The sequence below is a fragment of the Phoxinus phoxinus genome, assembly GCF_949152265.1.
Source record: "Phoxinus phoxinus genome assembly, chromosome: 13".
Lineage (NCBI taxonomy): Eukaryota > Metazoa > Chordata > Actinopteri > Cypriniformes > Leuciscidae > Phoxinus > Phoxinus phoxinus.
In genome coordinates this window covers 30,742,242-30,758,216 of record NC_136888.1, presented here as the reverse complement: position 1 = coordinate 30,758,216, position 15,975 = coordinate 30,742,242, and the positions used below count along the sequence as shown (strand labels likewise).

General features: G+C 36.9%; 1 protein-coding gene across 6 annotated transcripts in view; it reads left to right on the top strand.

Moving 5' to 3' along the window:
* ktn1 (kinectin 1) overlaps positions 1-14,379 on the top strand; it is a 42,158-nt gene extending 27,779 nt beyond the window's left edge. For 2 of the 6 annotated variants that reach the window (XM_079633368.1, XM_079633367.1), the window contains exons 25-36: positions 1,323-1,409; positions 4,186-4,275; positions 4,391-4,489; positions 5,605-5,694; positions 5,833-5,925; positions 6,927-6,995; positions 7,122-7,205; positions 9,554-9,637; positions 11,563-11,646; positions 11,724-11,813; positions 12,334-12,444; positions 13,351-14,379. In XM_079633368.1, coding sequence (XP_079489494.1) covers positions 1,323-1,409; positions 4,186-4,275; positions 4,391-4,489; positions 5,605-5,694; positions 5,833-5,925; positions 6,927-6,995; positions 7,122-7,205; positions 9,554-9,637; positions 11,563-11,646; positions 11,724-11,813; positions 12,334-12,444; positions 13,351-13,392 — 1,023 coding nt within the window. In that variant the 3' untranslated portion in view covers positions 13,393-14,379. The remainder of the gene's footprint in view (positions 1-1,322; positions 1,410-4,185; positions 4,276-4,390; positions 4,490-5,604; positions 5,695-5,832; positions 5,926-6,926; positions 6,996-7,121; positions 7,206-9,553; positions 9,638-11,562; positions 11,647-11,723; positions 11,814-12,333; positions 12,445-13,350) is intronic. The other 4 variants (XM_079633371.1, XM_079633370.1, XM_079633369.1 and 1 more) reach the window with 3 other exon arrangements.
* Positions 14,380-15,975: the final 1,596 nt, after the last annotated feature.

Below are 15,975 nucleotides of genomic sequence, written 5' to 3'. Positions count from 1 at the left end.
TTTTTTTTTTTTTGGATTTGATATAATGTTATCAGTTGAAATAATCCTGCATTTTCCATAGCCTTTTACTTAAAGCTGCAGTCCGTCGTTTTTCCTCTTTGTCGCCATCTCTGTTAGAAATCTGCAATTGCAGTTATTCGCGGAGTTATTAACTGTGCGTGGGTAGTAAATCGGCATGAAACAGCGCGGATGAACACAATGTATTGAGGCTGCCGCTGTGGATACTGTCATCAGCAATCTCAGAGTATACTTTTTGAAAGTGTCAACATTAGAATTTTCATCGGAAAATGTCATCTGAACAAGTAAGTAACATTCACTTTTGTTCTGACCAAATTCGGGGGGTGGGGGAAAGCATTGCAGTAGCTATATCATGCTGATTAATTCTAACGATTGCTTATATCACGTCAAAACGTGAAAAATATATTTTTTCTGTAGCCACTCTGAAGTCCGAAGTCTTTGGGGTTTACAACTGGTGAATCTCCAGTTGTCACTGGTGATTGTCGCTTTAAACTTTCGGGATCCGCCATACCAAGTGCTAAGCTAAATCTCCACCTCCATCATCCACACACGCTAGCCGGGGACTCCTTCTCTATGTGTACAGAAGTGACGTAATGACGCAAAGACATGCTCGAAATTCCCTCGGAAATCCACCAGTACCACTGGAATTAAAATCATTATTACAAGCTTTCCGTTTTGAATCGAGGTAAGGCAAGCAGATCGTTTTGAACACTGGCTGGTTACGTTTTTTTTCAAAAATGTCTTTTTTGATATTTTTAAACCCAAAAAAGTGCCGGACTGCAGCTTTAAACATTCTTCATGGCACGTTTAATGTTTCCCCTTGTAGTTCTTGAATTACAGGACGATTTTGGTCACTATTAGGGAACTGGTTATTAACATTCATAAACCATTCAAAGTGGTTAGGCCGTTGCTCGCTTTTTGTGGTCTTTGAATGTCTATGTGAATCAATGGTATATGGAAGTACCGTGGTTGGGTCTTGGAACTGTATACATGAATGGGACAATCATTTGTTTGGCAAGAGTTTAGGCTGAACTGAAAGTGGTAAGGATAAGGATAAATTTTATTTGTCCCCGAAGGGAAATTTGTCTTGGGCAAAGTGCTACAATATTACACAACACAACAATGTATAAAAATAAAATACAAGATATGTAAAGTGCTTAACACGTAAAGTGCTACTGCCAGTGTGCTATAGGTGCATTTTTCTGGGTCATATTCAACAATTTTATCGAGGCCGGAACAAAATGAAAGCTTCAGTCTATTATTTTTACATATTGGCATTCTGGTGTTTCTCTGAAACTGACTAGGAGCTACGGGAGAAAAACTGGAGCGCTATGGAGGCGCTGTCAGCCACCGAGACCATACTTCAGGGAAAACTCACCAAGAGCGCCAAGGTTCGCACCACAACTCCCAAACTACTTCACTCTAGAGTCAAATCAAAGCATCTCCAATAAGCCATTTGTTGACCAGTGCAGTTCTCATTCCTAATGAACTTCCTCATGACTGGCTGCATACTCATTTCATAACTCTGAACTGCTCAGCTGCATGCTACTAATGCTGAATGTTGAATGCTGAGAGCTGTAAAAAAATCTTTAAACCTGCGAACGAAAAGCTTTGAAATTTGCCCAGAAATTTTGGCTGGATTTTGCGTTTTTTTTATTTTATTTTTATTCTCCAGTGTGTGTGTGTGTGTGTGTGTGTTTATATAATTGTTTTAAACAAGACACCTGAAATGAGTCTGCAGCTATTTTTATTTATTTATTTAATTAGATTAGGAATCATTTTATGCCAAACGTTTCATTTGATCATCCATTAATGACATCCTGTCATTTGACATCCCTTGATTTCTTCTTTCCAAGCATGCTGATCACCACCTGATTTCCACTATTCAGTCAGCACCAATATTATCACAATCTATTCAAAGAACTATTTATGTCATGACAACAGCAAAATCAGGAAGAAAATGATCAAATCTCGAAGATGTACATCTTGTTCTCCATTAGTTAGATTGCATCCATCCAGTTTTTCCCCTTTCCCAACACATTTTATGGTCTCACCATCTTTCTCCTCCTGCCAGGTGTGTTGACCAATCAGTAATCAGAAACTCCTGCCCCTTTAGCTTGACGTCTCCTACTGGGTTGGTCGGTCATCTAAATGTAGCGAGCCACTTGAGTTGACGCCTACGTCACAGCATAGAGAAACCAGTGGCTCTATAAACGGTCCTGAAGCTATAACTAGCCTTGCTTACATCATGAGTAATTCTACTGTGGCTCGGCCTGCTGTCAGTAGTCAAGCATGAACTGTCCGGTTGAACGTCTGCTCTTAGTCATCTCCAGCTGTACGAATCCCAGGCCTGCACCTGCTGTCCAAACTCAGCATCTCCCAGACGTCTGTGCAATTCTGTGGATCTCTTCAGTTCCATTTAAATACTTTCTAAAAATAATACAAAAGTAGTTTTTTTATTTGGTCTTTAAAGCCAACCTGGAATTAATTTCTTGACTTTTTCTTTTATTAATGCACGTTCAAGATCTTCTATTGAAAAACAAGCCAATTATTTATTTTGGAGTAACATGCACTGGTGAATTTTTCACATGCTTAATCAAAACGTGATGGCTTGTAATCTGGAAACATTCTGGTAGCTAAAGCTGACTAATCGCAATCCAATCAGTTCCCAATGTATATAATCTTATACTTTTGTTCTCAAAGGGATAGTTCATCCCCAAAAAATGAAAATTGTCACACTGCAAAAAAAATGCTTCTCTTACTTTAGTATTTTTGTCTGGTTTCCAGTCCATGTATCAAAACATTCTTAAATCAAGATGCATTTACTAAAGTAGTAAAATACCATACGACATTATGTCTTGTTTTCTGGGGAAATAAATCTAAATGAAGGGAGTTTTTCCTTAAAATAAGCACAATTATCTGCCAAAAATTATTTTGTTTCTGTTTGAATTAAGATTTTTTTTTTTTTACCCCATTGGCAGATAATTTTGCTTTTTTTTTTTTTTAAGCAACAACTCACTTATTTTTTTTTTATTTCTGCAGAAAGCAAGATTGAATATCTTATCATTTTACTCTAGTAAATCCATCTTGATTTAAGAATTTTTAGATATTTGGACTGGAAACGAAGCATTTTTTGCAGTGCATCATTTACTCACCCTCATGTTGTTTGTTCCTCTGTGGAGCACAATTTTATTTTGAAAATTGTTGGTAACCAAACAGTTTTGGCAGCCACTGACTTCCATTTTATGGACTAAAATTAAATAAATAAATCTCAAAATATTGTTTGTTTCACAAAAGAAAAAGTCCTAAGGTTGGGAAAGATAGGAGGGTTAGTAAGTGATGACAGAAAAGCCAGTGGTTGCCAAATTGTTTGGTTACCAAAAGCCTTCAGAATATCATCTTCTGTGTTCTGCAGAAGAACGAACATGAGGTTGAGTAAACGATGACAAATTGTATTTTTTTGGCTGAGGTATCCCTTTAAATATCCAGTTTTTCTTGTCTATAAATAAAAGTATATATAATGCAGTATATGTCAGTATGTTTTCAGAATATCCCGTCTCTTTGGAAATGCAACACATAAAATTACTTTAAAGGCTAATATTTGTTTGTTTCCTTTGTCTAGGTGAAATACTAATGTTTTGTTGTATGAATAGCGAGTTACAATTGTCTTAATATAACATTAGAAGATTAGTAGTTATTTTTATTTGTATGTATATAGAAAATAGAGGTTTAGAACGAGTTGTGGTGAAAAAGTGGACCTGTATACACCAAGCAAATATTCATTTGACGACAGCGTTGTTGTTGTTTTTCATTTGATTGTTTACATTGATTTTAAAAATTCACTGACCAATAAGATACAACCTAGTTTAGTCTGGGATTGGTTTAGGATATTATCCAGGACAAAATAGTATATTTTTTGTGCATATACGTATGTGAGTGGTTAGATTTGAGTTAATGGCTTAAAGTGGGGGTGAGTAAATTGAGAAATCAGTTTCTTTTTTCTTTTTATCTCACTCTTTGGTGGGGACTCTGGGGAGCACCACTGGTTTTCTACTGATCTGCGCACAGTTGTGGTGTGGATTATGGAGTGATTTGTAATTGAAGTGTAATTAGATCCCGTTGTAAGCAGTTTGATTGATGGCGTGTTTGGTCTGTGTTTCTGCACAGGAGCATCAGAAGCTGCTCGAGTCAGCGGAGGCGGATTGCAGAGCGTCTCTGCACAGACTCCTGCCACACGTGCCACTGCCCACCAACCAGGTGCCCTAACACACTACACAGTACACACACATGCACAGCAAAGATCTTTTTTACTGAGATTATCATATCAAATTCATTCAGAGTCCTCTAATGTATGTTGACATTGTGATTGCAGAACCACCAGCAGTGGCTGCAGACGTTTGAGACGTCCATGAGAGCGAGTTCTGCTGGAGAGGTGTCTTCTGTCCATGCCTCAGGGCCTGGAGACTCCCAGGTATAGATGCATTTAAATCATCCAGAGATATGGGTGTGAATCGTCACTGGTCTCACGATTCAATTCGATTACAATTATCATGTCAACAATTCGATTCGATATCACGATGCGTTGCATGCTCACTTTTCAATATTACTGCACATGCCTACATATTCATCAATAAGTATACAAGCAGTCAATATGAACTCTTCACTGCAAAACATGCTTTTCTTACTTAGTATTTTTGTCTTGTTTCCAGTCCATGTATCAAAACATGCTTAAATCAAGATGCATTTACTAAAGTAGTAAAATACCATACGACATTGTCTTGATTTCTGGGGAAATAAATCAAAATTATGGGAGTTTTTGCTTAAAATAAGCACAATTATCTGCCAATGGGGTAAGAAAATTATCTTGTTCTGTTTAAATTAAGATTATTTTTCTTACCCCATTGGCAGATAATTTAGCTTTTTTAAAGTAACAACTCACTTAATTTATTTATTTCTGCAAAAACCAAGATTTAATATCTTGTGTCATTTTACTCATCTAGTAAATGCATCTTGATTTAAGAATTTTTAGATATTTGGACTGGAAACAACACAAAATACTAAGTTAGAAAAGCATTTTTTGCAGTGTTTTTATTTTATTTGCTTGAAGAAAGTACACTTCCTGAATGTAGCAAACCTCAAACAAAACTTAAGTCTGAACACCGCAGACGATAGGACCATTTAGAACGAACACTAGTAAATATTAAAAGCGCATGAAACTGTCAAGTGTACTTAAGTTGCAGTAACGCTCACAAACACTCGCACGCGCACACAGGTTCGCACACACATACGCTCGCAGCCTTCCACACACTCGAGCTCACGCGCAAACTTTAAAATAGTGGGTGCATTTTTTTTATTACTCGCTTTTGTGTTTCGCCTCCCTCTGCTATTTTATGCTAACCCGAGTAGTGTATCGAGTATAGTGTGTCAGAGAAACATCAGTAAACTATAATCGATCATGGTCTATTATCGTAGCGATTAATTTCAACATCCCTATCCAGAGACAATGTCTAATGAACCATTTCCAGCAATTGAATGAATCAAATGGGTATAAATATTTGAAGACTTCAAGGTTTGTTTTCTGGCCAGGCTTTAGCAGAAAAGTTGAAGGAGGCTGAGGAGGCTCAGAAAGTTCTACAGAAAGATTGTGAGACGTACAAGAAAGTGCTAGCAGAGACGGTGAGTTGTGTTCACGGCATCTGTCTGTAATTTTAAAAGCTAAAATGGGTGACGGCTGACTGTATGTCAGCATCACAGTGGACTCAGGGTTGTACAGTGGTGTGTATGTTGAGTTTTTTTTTTGATGTTGGGTCACAGGAGGGGATCCTGCAGCGGCTACAGAGCAGCGTGGAGCTGGAGGAGACGCGCTGGAGAGGGAAGCTGGAGCAGTCACAGACGGATTTCAAAGAGGTTTGTAAACACACACACACACACACACACACACATCAGGTTTCCTCATCTACACCAGTCCTTAGACAATTTTAATAATGAAGTCTTGAAACTATTATAGTGGTGTAAAGGTTTGCGCTGGCAATGGTTCATTCCAATTATGATTCTTTACTAAATCCTGCAATGCATCATATAAAAGTATTATTTTAGTAAATCCGTTATTACATTCAGCAATAGATGCACTGTACACTTATATATGTGTTGTTACTGTAAAACACTACCGTTCAAATGTTTGGGTCAGTGCGATATTTGTTTTCTTATGCTCACCAAAGCTGCATTTAATTGATCAAAAATACAGAACAAACAGCAATATTGTTTTCATTATATGTAATATAATGTATTCCTGTGATGCAAAGCTGAATTTTCAGCATCATTACTCCAGTCTTCAGTGTCACATGATCCTTCAGAAATCGTTCTAATATGCTGATTTGGTGCTCAACAAATATTTCATATTATTATCAAATATATCATATTATCATCAATGGGGAAAACAGTTGTGCATTTAAAAAAAAAAATCTAAATCTTTTGTAACATTGTCTTTTCTGTCACTTTTGATCAATTTAATGCATACTTGCTGAATAAATTTATTAATTTCTTTCTTGATCTTACTGACCCCAAACTTTTGAATGGTAGCATATTATATTTACATTTTAAAATGTATTATGTATTATTGTTATTATATTAGTATTATAGTTTAGTCGTACAGTAAAGAAAACCTCTGTATTATTTAAGTAAATAACCACTTAGAATATGATTTACCAAACAAAACAAACAATTATCCAAACACATACCGGTAGTAGTAATGGCAATTTGGAGTGAAAATGTGCTTTATTATCATGAAAATAATAATAGTCAAAATATAAATGTATTTGTGTGTGTGCTTCTGGAGCCTGTTACCTAGTGTGTTTGTGAGATTCACGTAGTTCGACTGCAAAATAGAGATGTTATTCTGTCGTGTTCAGATGACTCAGAGGGTAGTTGCACTGGAACAGGAAGTGGACAGACTGAGCTCAGATGGAGATGTGGAGAGTGTGAGTTTGCTTCCAGTTTGATCCTGATCTTTATCAGCTCTGCAACACAATACAGAATGAGAAACAAAATAGCTCTAAACTGAAGAATATGCATTTGAATACTGCTTTGCACTGTATATATTGTAGCTAAAGAGAGCCAAACAGCAGCTCGAGGCTGAAGTGGAGACAGCGGCGCGTGAGAGCGCCACCTACGTGTCAGAGGTCAGAGAGGTAAGACGAACCCAAAGCTTTATGCATGCTTATACTTCTGTCTCGTTCTTTTTCTGTTTTAGTTTGTTGCTTGTGGTTGTCGTTTTTAAATGTCTAACATGTTGGGTTTTGGCAGCTTAACTAAAATCTGTTTATAGCTTTCAAGGTTGGCGTCTACTTATCTATCCTCTGTTCAAACTGTAGCAGCTATCAGCGATAAATGAATTTATGACATACTTCACATGATCTTGCCAATACTCTTTGTAGAAAGCTTTTATTGTTTGGACTGAGGATAGAACTGTCTTTAAGGAATGTTCCGGGTTCAATAGAAATGAAGCTCTGCATTTATGGCACGCTGTCGATTACCGATTAACCCTGGAGGGTAAAACATCCATAGAACTGCAGCACAGGCCTGTCAATTTTCTATCCGTTTCAAGCTATAAATATTTATTTGTAAATAAAGTGTTGAGCATTAGCGATCCATATACAGCACCCGATTAATTGATTTTTAATAGATCAAATTAAATAAACGCGTTACTGATGATGCATACTATATACAAGCAAGCAAAACGTACTCTGGTCTGATGGCTCTGTTAATTTAAAGGGGTCATGAACTGGCTTTTTACATTGTTTATTTTGTTGTCTGATGTCAACTTATGACGTTCGCTTGGTTTTTACATTCAAAAACAACAAAATGAATAAGTAATAGGCTATTTTCTACCCTGGTTTTGAGCCTAGCTCCTGAAACGCTCGTTTTTATGGGCGTGCCGCATTGAAGACTTGGGAGTAAACGCCCACTGCTATGATTGGATAGCAGTTTTGCATATTATAATGAGTTTCATGTAATGCGCGCATCGGTGGGCGGGGCTAAACATGTGGCGTTGAAGTAGGCGTTGATCTTCTGCGGAGGCGGGGTTTGATACCCTTTGACGTCATAGATCCTGTCGTTCGCTGTGCCTGGTGTCAATAAAAGCTTTTATTGGACTAACAAGGAAGTTTTCAGTTCTGAAACTTACAGGATATTCTTATAGTATGATGACCTCTTATATGTCAAAAGCTCAAGGAAATTTTTATTTCTCAGTTCATCACCCCTTTAAAGGGACTAGTTCACCCAAAAATGAACATTGTCATCATTTACTCTCCCTCATGTGATTTCAAAACTATGAGTTTCTTTCTTCTATTGAACTAAAAATAAGATATTTTGAAGAATGTTGGTAATCAAACAGCTGACAGCAGCCATTGACTTCCATAGTGCTTTTTTTCCTACTATGGAAGTCAATGGCTACTGTCAGCGGTTTGATTACCAACATTCTTCAAAACATCATCTTTTTAGTTCAATAGAAGAAAGAAACTCATAGTTGAGTAAGTAATGACAATTTACATTTTTGGGTGAACGATCCCTTAAAATGTGAAAATGCCATCCAATCCTTGGTGCGCACCAAACAAGCTGACCAAGACCCCTGAAACGCTGGGTCTCGGTCCGCTTCCATGTGAAGGACGTGATGTCACAAGATAAGACCGTAAAAAAGACAGAACGCTTAAGCATACCTGGTTCTTATATGTTGGCCATTACAGTTCGGTATAGGGGTCAGAACCGCGTCTCCTTGCAGCAGATCTTCGTTTGTGTGCATTTCTGCTGCTGTTATTACTCCTTTACACATTTAATACTCTTTGTGAGCCAAAGATACGTCATAAAATCTTTTTTTATTTTGTATCTTTACGTTCGGTGTTACAAATGAAAATGTGAACCAGGACTAAACTTCATTTTCTTTTTTGGTCAGGACCAAAACAACCAAGAGAACTAAACTACAAGTGTAAACACACCCTAAGACAGGGGTGTCCAGTCCTGCTCCTGGAGGGCCACTGTCCTGTAAAGTTCAGCTCTAACCCCACTTACACACACCTGAACCAGCTAGTCAAGATCTTACTAGGGATACCAGAAACTTCCAGACCGGTGTGTTGAGGCAAGCTGGAGCTAGACTCTGCAGGACAGTGGCCCTCCAGGAGCAGGTTTTGACACCCCTGCCCTAAGGAGTAATATTTTAAATATCACTGTCCTTGTACATTGGTACTAAAATAATTGGCAGGCAAAGGAGGAAAACCTGGTATGGCCCTCCAGGTGTGACGTCCCGTTAAACTCATCTCGATGTTTCTACTTGTGTCGGTCTCGTAAATCCGTATCATAGACCTCCAGCGCGATCACCAAACCCAGCTGGTCAATTGTTCAGTAGAACGTTAGAAGTTGGAAATGGCCTAATAGAAATAGAAAGTCCTACATTTCTTGTATCAAATCCAGACACCATCCTCCGAATCCCCCTCCCAGCTTTTCAGCCCCGCTCATTCCTCAAATATCTCAAACTTCATTGCAGCTCAAAGATCTCTTGACCGAGTTGCAAAGCAAATTCGACGGCTCGTACACAGAGGCCGTCAGGCAGAATGAGGAGTTGAATTTGGTAAGCCGTCCTCATGGTTAAACTGAAGTAGCTTTCCCTTTCTGCTCTTGAGCTTACATGGGTGGGGGCACTTGATTCAAGAGACTAGAGTTTTACGGCAAGGAGTTGCTATCTCTTATCTCTAATTTCTCAATTTATTCTGCTGTAAATTATAATTCTTAAAGAAACCCAACAATAACATCGTCATGCTTCAGTAATGAAAAAATGGCATCAGAGATGATTTAACAATAAATGCCATTTTTTTAAAAAGAAGAAGATTAAATCCCTATCATATGAAACATTAGAGATGACGGATACACCTTGCCAAGATTATGATGTGTTAATCTGACTTACTGCCACCTTTGCTTAAAACTTGGTCCTGCAGGCGCACACACACATTCCTAACGGCTCAGCTATTGTCTGTTACATACACTACTGTTCAAAAGTTTGGGGTCAGCAAGATTATTTTAATACTTTTATTCAGCAATGATGTGCATTAAATTGATCAAAAGTGACAGTGAAGACAATTACATGTACAGAAAAATAGATTTAGAATAAGTGCTGTTCTTTTTAACTTTCTTTTCAAAGAAATCTGATCATATGTATCCCAGTTTCCACAAAATATTAAGCAGCAGAACTGTCTTCAACATTGATAATGATAAGAAATGTTTCGTGAGCAGTAAATCAGCATGTTAAAATGATTTCTGAAAATTCATGTGACACTGAAGACTGGAGTAATGAAGACTGCTGAAAATTCTATTTAAAAATATATTAAAAATAGAGTTGTAATTTTAAATATAGCAATATTTCACAATATTATTGTTTTACTGTATTTTTGATCAAATAAATGCAGCTGTGGTGAGCAAAAGTATGTGCAATTTAAAAAAAAAAAATCATATCGACCGTAAACTTTTGAACGATAGTTTGGTGTTTTATTTTATTTTGTTTTTTTAATTCTAGTGTATAATGTTTGTCCATTGTCTGTTCTTATTTTAACCTTTTATTCTCTGAACTAGTGTCAAATCCTCAGTGTTTGTGTGTTTTTGACATCACCTGCTTCACCCATTTGTAAAGGAAACTTACATTTACACAATTTAAATGTCCATTTCTTTGTTCCGTAAGCTATTAGAGAGCTATTAAACTTTAATACAAACATTCATGTGTTAGAGAATTTTTATTAGTTTCCTCACACTTTCTACACAGTTGACAGTATTTCTTAAATGGATAGTTCTCTTCAAATTCTGTCACCATTTACCTGTCATTAAAACCTGTATGATTTTCCTCTTCTGTGAAGCACCAAAGGAAATGTTTAGCAGAATCTCTGAGCTGCTCTCTTCCATAAAGTGAAAGAAAATGAGGACTTTCAAGTGGATGTTTGGCCTTTTTGGCTGTCCAGCTCAAAAAGGCCTCGTAAAGCATCATAAAGTATTATTAAAGCTACACTGTCATTTTTTTAAGTTGATTCTTAGCAAAAAACACTTTGTTCTTTCAAAATTATATGTGCTCATTAATGTATAATTACTTCGAACAACTAATCAAGTATTCTCGTAAGCGTAGAATCTGCCATTTATAATACATACGGGTGAGCTGCTCGAATGGTGGAAGCCATGTTGCGCCTCCATCTTGAAAATACATTAGCCAAAGAGGGACATACCTGGAAATTCAAGCTTCGCCGTTCGCGTTTTTACACTCAGTGGCACCGTGACGAATGCGAGGAGAGGTTACTCGCGACTGCCGGCAGATTTGAAATAATACGGCCACCGTAGGAGTTAAAACGCCATCGGAATGGGAGTAGCTTGGACATTCTGCTCTAAAGATCTCTTTTTGTGTTCCACAGAAGAAAGTAATTTATACAGGTTTTAAAAGAGTTGGTGAGTAATTGATTTTTAGGTGAACTATCCCTTTACGAGCTCCATCTTTGATTTTTGACTTGGGTTTTTATTCAGCTTAAGACTCAGCTGACCGAGACGTTGTTTAGGCTCGAGACGGAGGAGGCTGAGCGTCAGAAAGTGGCTGGAGACCTTTATAAGGTAAAGCTTGATGCACGAGGATCTTTGTCAATTAAATGGTTAAGAGGCTTGTTTGCTATCAAGTTATTTCCTTTCAGGCCCAGCTGTCTCTGGAACGGATTCAGGCAGAGATTGTTAAAGAAGCAGACCAAGCTGACCTGATAGAGACCAGCAGCCTCACGCAAACGGTGAGAACTGTGTTGGGTTTTAAATGATAAAACGATGATTAAAAAACGATATACTGTTTACTGACACTTTCTGGCTGATGTTAGTGGATTAGGGACAGGGTTACCCTAACTATGTCAGTGTGATGAACTACACCTGTGGTTACTCTACCAGGACATCTGTGTGTTGAGGAGAACAGACTTCATTGTAATTTTATACAGCTAATTTATTATTATTGTTCAAATGAACTAAGTATTTGTGTTTTTGTTTTTTTAAGTTTATTTAAACCTGGGAAAAGACGGGTATTTAAACCTGAAATTCAATTAAATTGAGAAAAATGTATAATATAATATAGCATTTTTACTGTTGTTGCCTTTAGTATCATTGAATACAACAGTACATTGATTAGTTTATTCAAAATGGCAGAGAAAAGTGAAGTTAGATCTGAATAAAAGATTTGATATTATGTATTTTGAAAGCGTGGTCATTGTGGGATTTTAAAAATGTCTGCCTGATTTTTTTTTTTTTTTGCCATGTTCTTAGGAGGAGCTTGACCGCAAGGAGAAAATGACGGCAGGGTTGAATCAGACAGTACAGGAACTGCAGGAACTACTTCAGTCTGTCAACAGACAGCTTACCAAGGGACATGAAAGGGTAGGGTCTTTTTTCAAATTATTATTACATATATTACCAGTGGTTTTCAATGGACTTAAAGGTACACTGACTTTTGGCCCTCTAGCTGTTAAACAAAACTGCATGCATTTTTCAGAAGAACATTGTTTTGGTTGTGCTTCAGCTCTGCGTGACTTTGCAGATGAATATGGTTCTTTCTCATAACTAAAAAAAGAGAGCGAGATTATCCTACACTGCTCATAAAACATTCACTGCTAGGCTTAAGAGATATAACCAGTTTAGATGGAGAGGATCTCAAGCTGACTAGCTGAAGATATTACTGTAGCTTTACCCATTAATAAACACTCGAAAATAATTTCCAGCACAGCGCTACAACCATAATGGACCATAACTTCACAATAGATAATGATTTACAATGATACCTTCTAGAGTGCTATATATATGGCTCTTTATCTGTTCAATAAAACACCTAACTCACCTGTTGAGTAATAAAAACACCATCATCTCTGCATCGCTTTTACGACATTTCAAAACCCCAGTTCTCACCATCTCTGAAAAGTTCATGTTGATTCTTGTTTTATTACGAGCTCTGTCACATTCTCTTTTTCCACATAGTTAAATTAAACCATTAAAAATAATCATAATCATAATTTAAACTGTATTCTAGTCTTGAGCCTCTCAGATTAATTCACTTTAGTTAAATAACATAAAAATTACAACATACCAATATTACACATTTTACACGTGGCTTTTTCTGAGTTACTACATACTATATAAAAACCTTATTTTATTGTGTGGCAGACAACATTAAATAAACATGTACAGAAATGACAGAAAATGACTTATTATCTGATTACTGTAAATTCAGTGAGCGTTCTGTTTCTCTCAATTATAGTGAACAAGTGTCTTATTCTCTTTTTCTTTCAGGATGATCAGGTGGATAAATTATACTCTAATTATAAACTGTAATGAAATGGAGGAAGGCTTCAGTGCGCTCTCATAAAGCCACATGACATCAAACCAGAGTAACCCACCGTCAGATTCCAGCCCTGTTTACTACACCTGATCTCCAGTTAAAGCAACCCACGATCCTTACACACTCCAACCCGGGGTCCCGTTCTCCCAGAAGGTGCTGACGGACCCTGGCGACGTGCACTCAGTGAACCGGATCCTTCCTCATGCTGTGTCGACTCATTCCTCATATTCAGTAGACTTAAAGAGTAAAAGCATCCGATAGACGAGACCGTTAGACTCGCTGATGTTTCTTTTGAAACCCTTTTCCAGTCCGAATACTTTGAATACTACTTTTTGTTAGCTCTCTTTGACCAGAGAGTTTTTTATCCTTTCGTATAAAGAGCATTGAGGATATTTGTGTTGTTTTAAATATAAAATAATAACTGTTAGGATCTACTGACTCTCACTATGTGTTTTCAGCTCTTGTTTTGAAACCCTAAACTCAGAGGCACACGTGCAAGAGATCCGTTTAAACAAATAAATGCTTCTCCTGACTAATTGTGCTGAATTTAGTATTTGTTTTCCTGGCGGGCTGTTGTGATGAGGGGCATATAATGGTATCATTGGTAAAAGACGGGTTAAGTCAATTGCAAGCAATTCTTTATGTGCTGCTCAGACAGAGGCTTCCTCCTCATCTGTTTCCATCACACTCTATACTGTTGCTAATTTCATTAACACTGATATTTTCTTTTTTGTAAAACAGGCGACCAGTAATAAAAGGGATGCTTGTTTTAAAAATGCAGTGTGTGTTTTGTATTGTGATTTACTAAGAGTCTTATCTTGGAAAGCTACAGTTTTAGGCGGAAACAAAGAAACTAAAATGTTTCTTTTAAACCAGACTAACATCACTTACACATTTGGGTGCATTTTAATATGGATACTTTGGATGTATTTTTGCTTCTGTGGTATATAGTTTTAAAACAAATTATTATTAAACACTACTGTCCAAAAGTTTGGGATTGAAGTCTCTTCTGCTCACGAAGGCTGTTTTTATTTGATCAAAAACACAGTAAAAAAAACATAACATTGTGAATATCTTTCTATTTTAATGATTTAATAAATTTTCTGCATCATTATTCGAGTCTTAAGTGTCACATGACTCAGAAATCATTCTAATATGCTGATTTGAAACATTTATTATCAATCTTGAAGTCTTTAGATGAATAGAAAATTCACCAGAAAAGCATTTATTTAAAGTATAATTTTCTAACCATGTAAAAGTCTTTACTGTCACTTTTGATCAATTTAATACATTCTTGGTGATTTTTTTTTATTTATAAAAATATATTGCTGACAAACCTTTAAACACTATCACTAGTGTATATATCTATAATATATTATTGAATAGTATTTAGTTTTGAGAAAATGAACATGTAATGACTCGTACACTACAGCAGGAGGCGGTAATCTTTTAATAAATGCCTTACTACTAGTAATCCATCATTTGGACGGGATCTTGTACAAGAACACACTGTTTCATAATATGTCTGATTGCAAGAGTATTTATCATAATGAACATTTGCTCATGCTCTGTGAAAGACGAAAACAGAGCTATCGTGGTTAAAGCAGACTATTACAACAAAGGAATTTAGTTATTTTAATTATTTATAATTAGCAATTATTCAGTCACCCTCATAACACACACAAATAGATTTAAAAATGAGTCCTCTAGTAGAATGTACGAGCTGGACTTTTATGAAAGAAGCTGACGACTAGAATCATCTAATCGCCCGTTTTTTAGGAGTAGTTTAAGTAGTCTTTTAAGTAGTTAGCCTACTGTCCCTTTAAATGAATCACGTGTGCTTTAATGTTCACGCAAATGCTTCCAATTCAAAGTGTACATCACACATTTTCACTTTCCTTTGTTTTTCTTCGATCCCACATGGATATAATGATTTTTAGACTGTATTGTTGGGTAAAGAACAGGTTAAAGGATACGGATAACAACAAGACTTCTGTGTGGCTCTGAGGTCAGCAGACTCGCTAGCGTGTAGTCTCAGCACATTCCTCCTGTATCACACTGCTATCAGCTGATCCCAGACCTGCCTCTTTCCGTGACATTATAACCTTATCATTTATCATCATCATTTTACCATCAATTAAGGCCTATACACCGGAACATGTAGTGAATACAGAAAATGTGTGGACTCGATCACGAGGCTATGGCTACTCCAGTCTATTTTGAGAGAGCAAGTCGCATAAAAACAAAAGTTTCGATAGTCTTTTCTTCCCTGTTGTGACATATAATAACACAAATTGTAGGTTGGGACTTGATTTTGTCTTGTGGTGTGCTATTGCTGTGATATCATGTGAGTGACAGGTTGTCACACACTCCTCAGAGAAGAGAAGCGATGTTGCTGCAGGAGGGAGGTGAAGTTCTTTTGATTAAAGGTGCAGTAAGCGATTTTTGAAAAACGCTATTGGAAAAGTGGATCAGACCGAGCGCCAAAACACACTTGTAGCCAATCAGCAAGGGCCGTATAGACTCATGATGGGGGAGGAGAGAGAGCAACTATAGAAAAAACGATATGGCAGAGA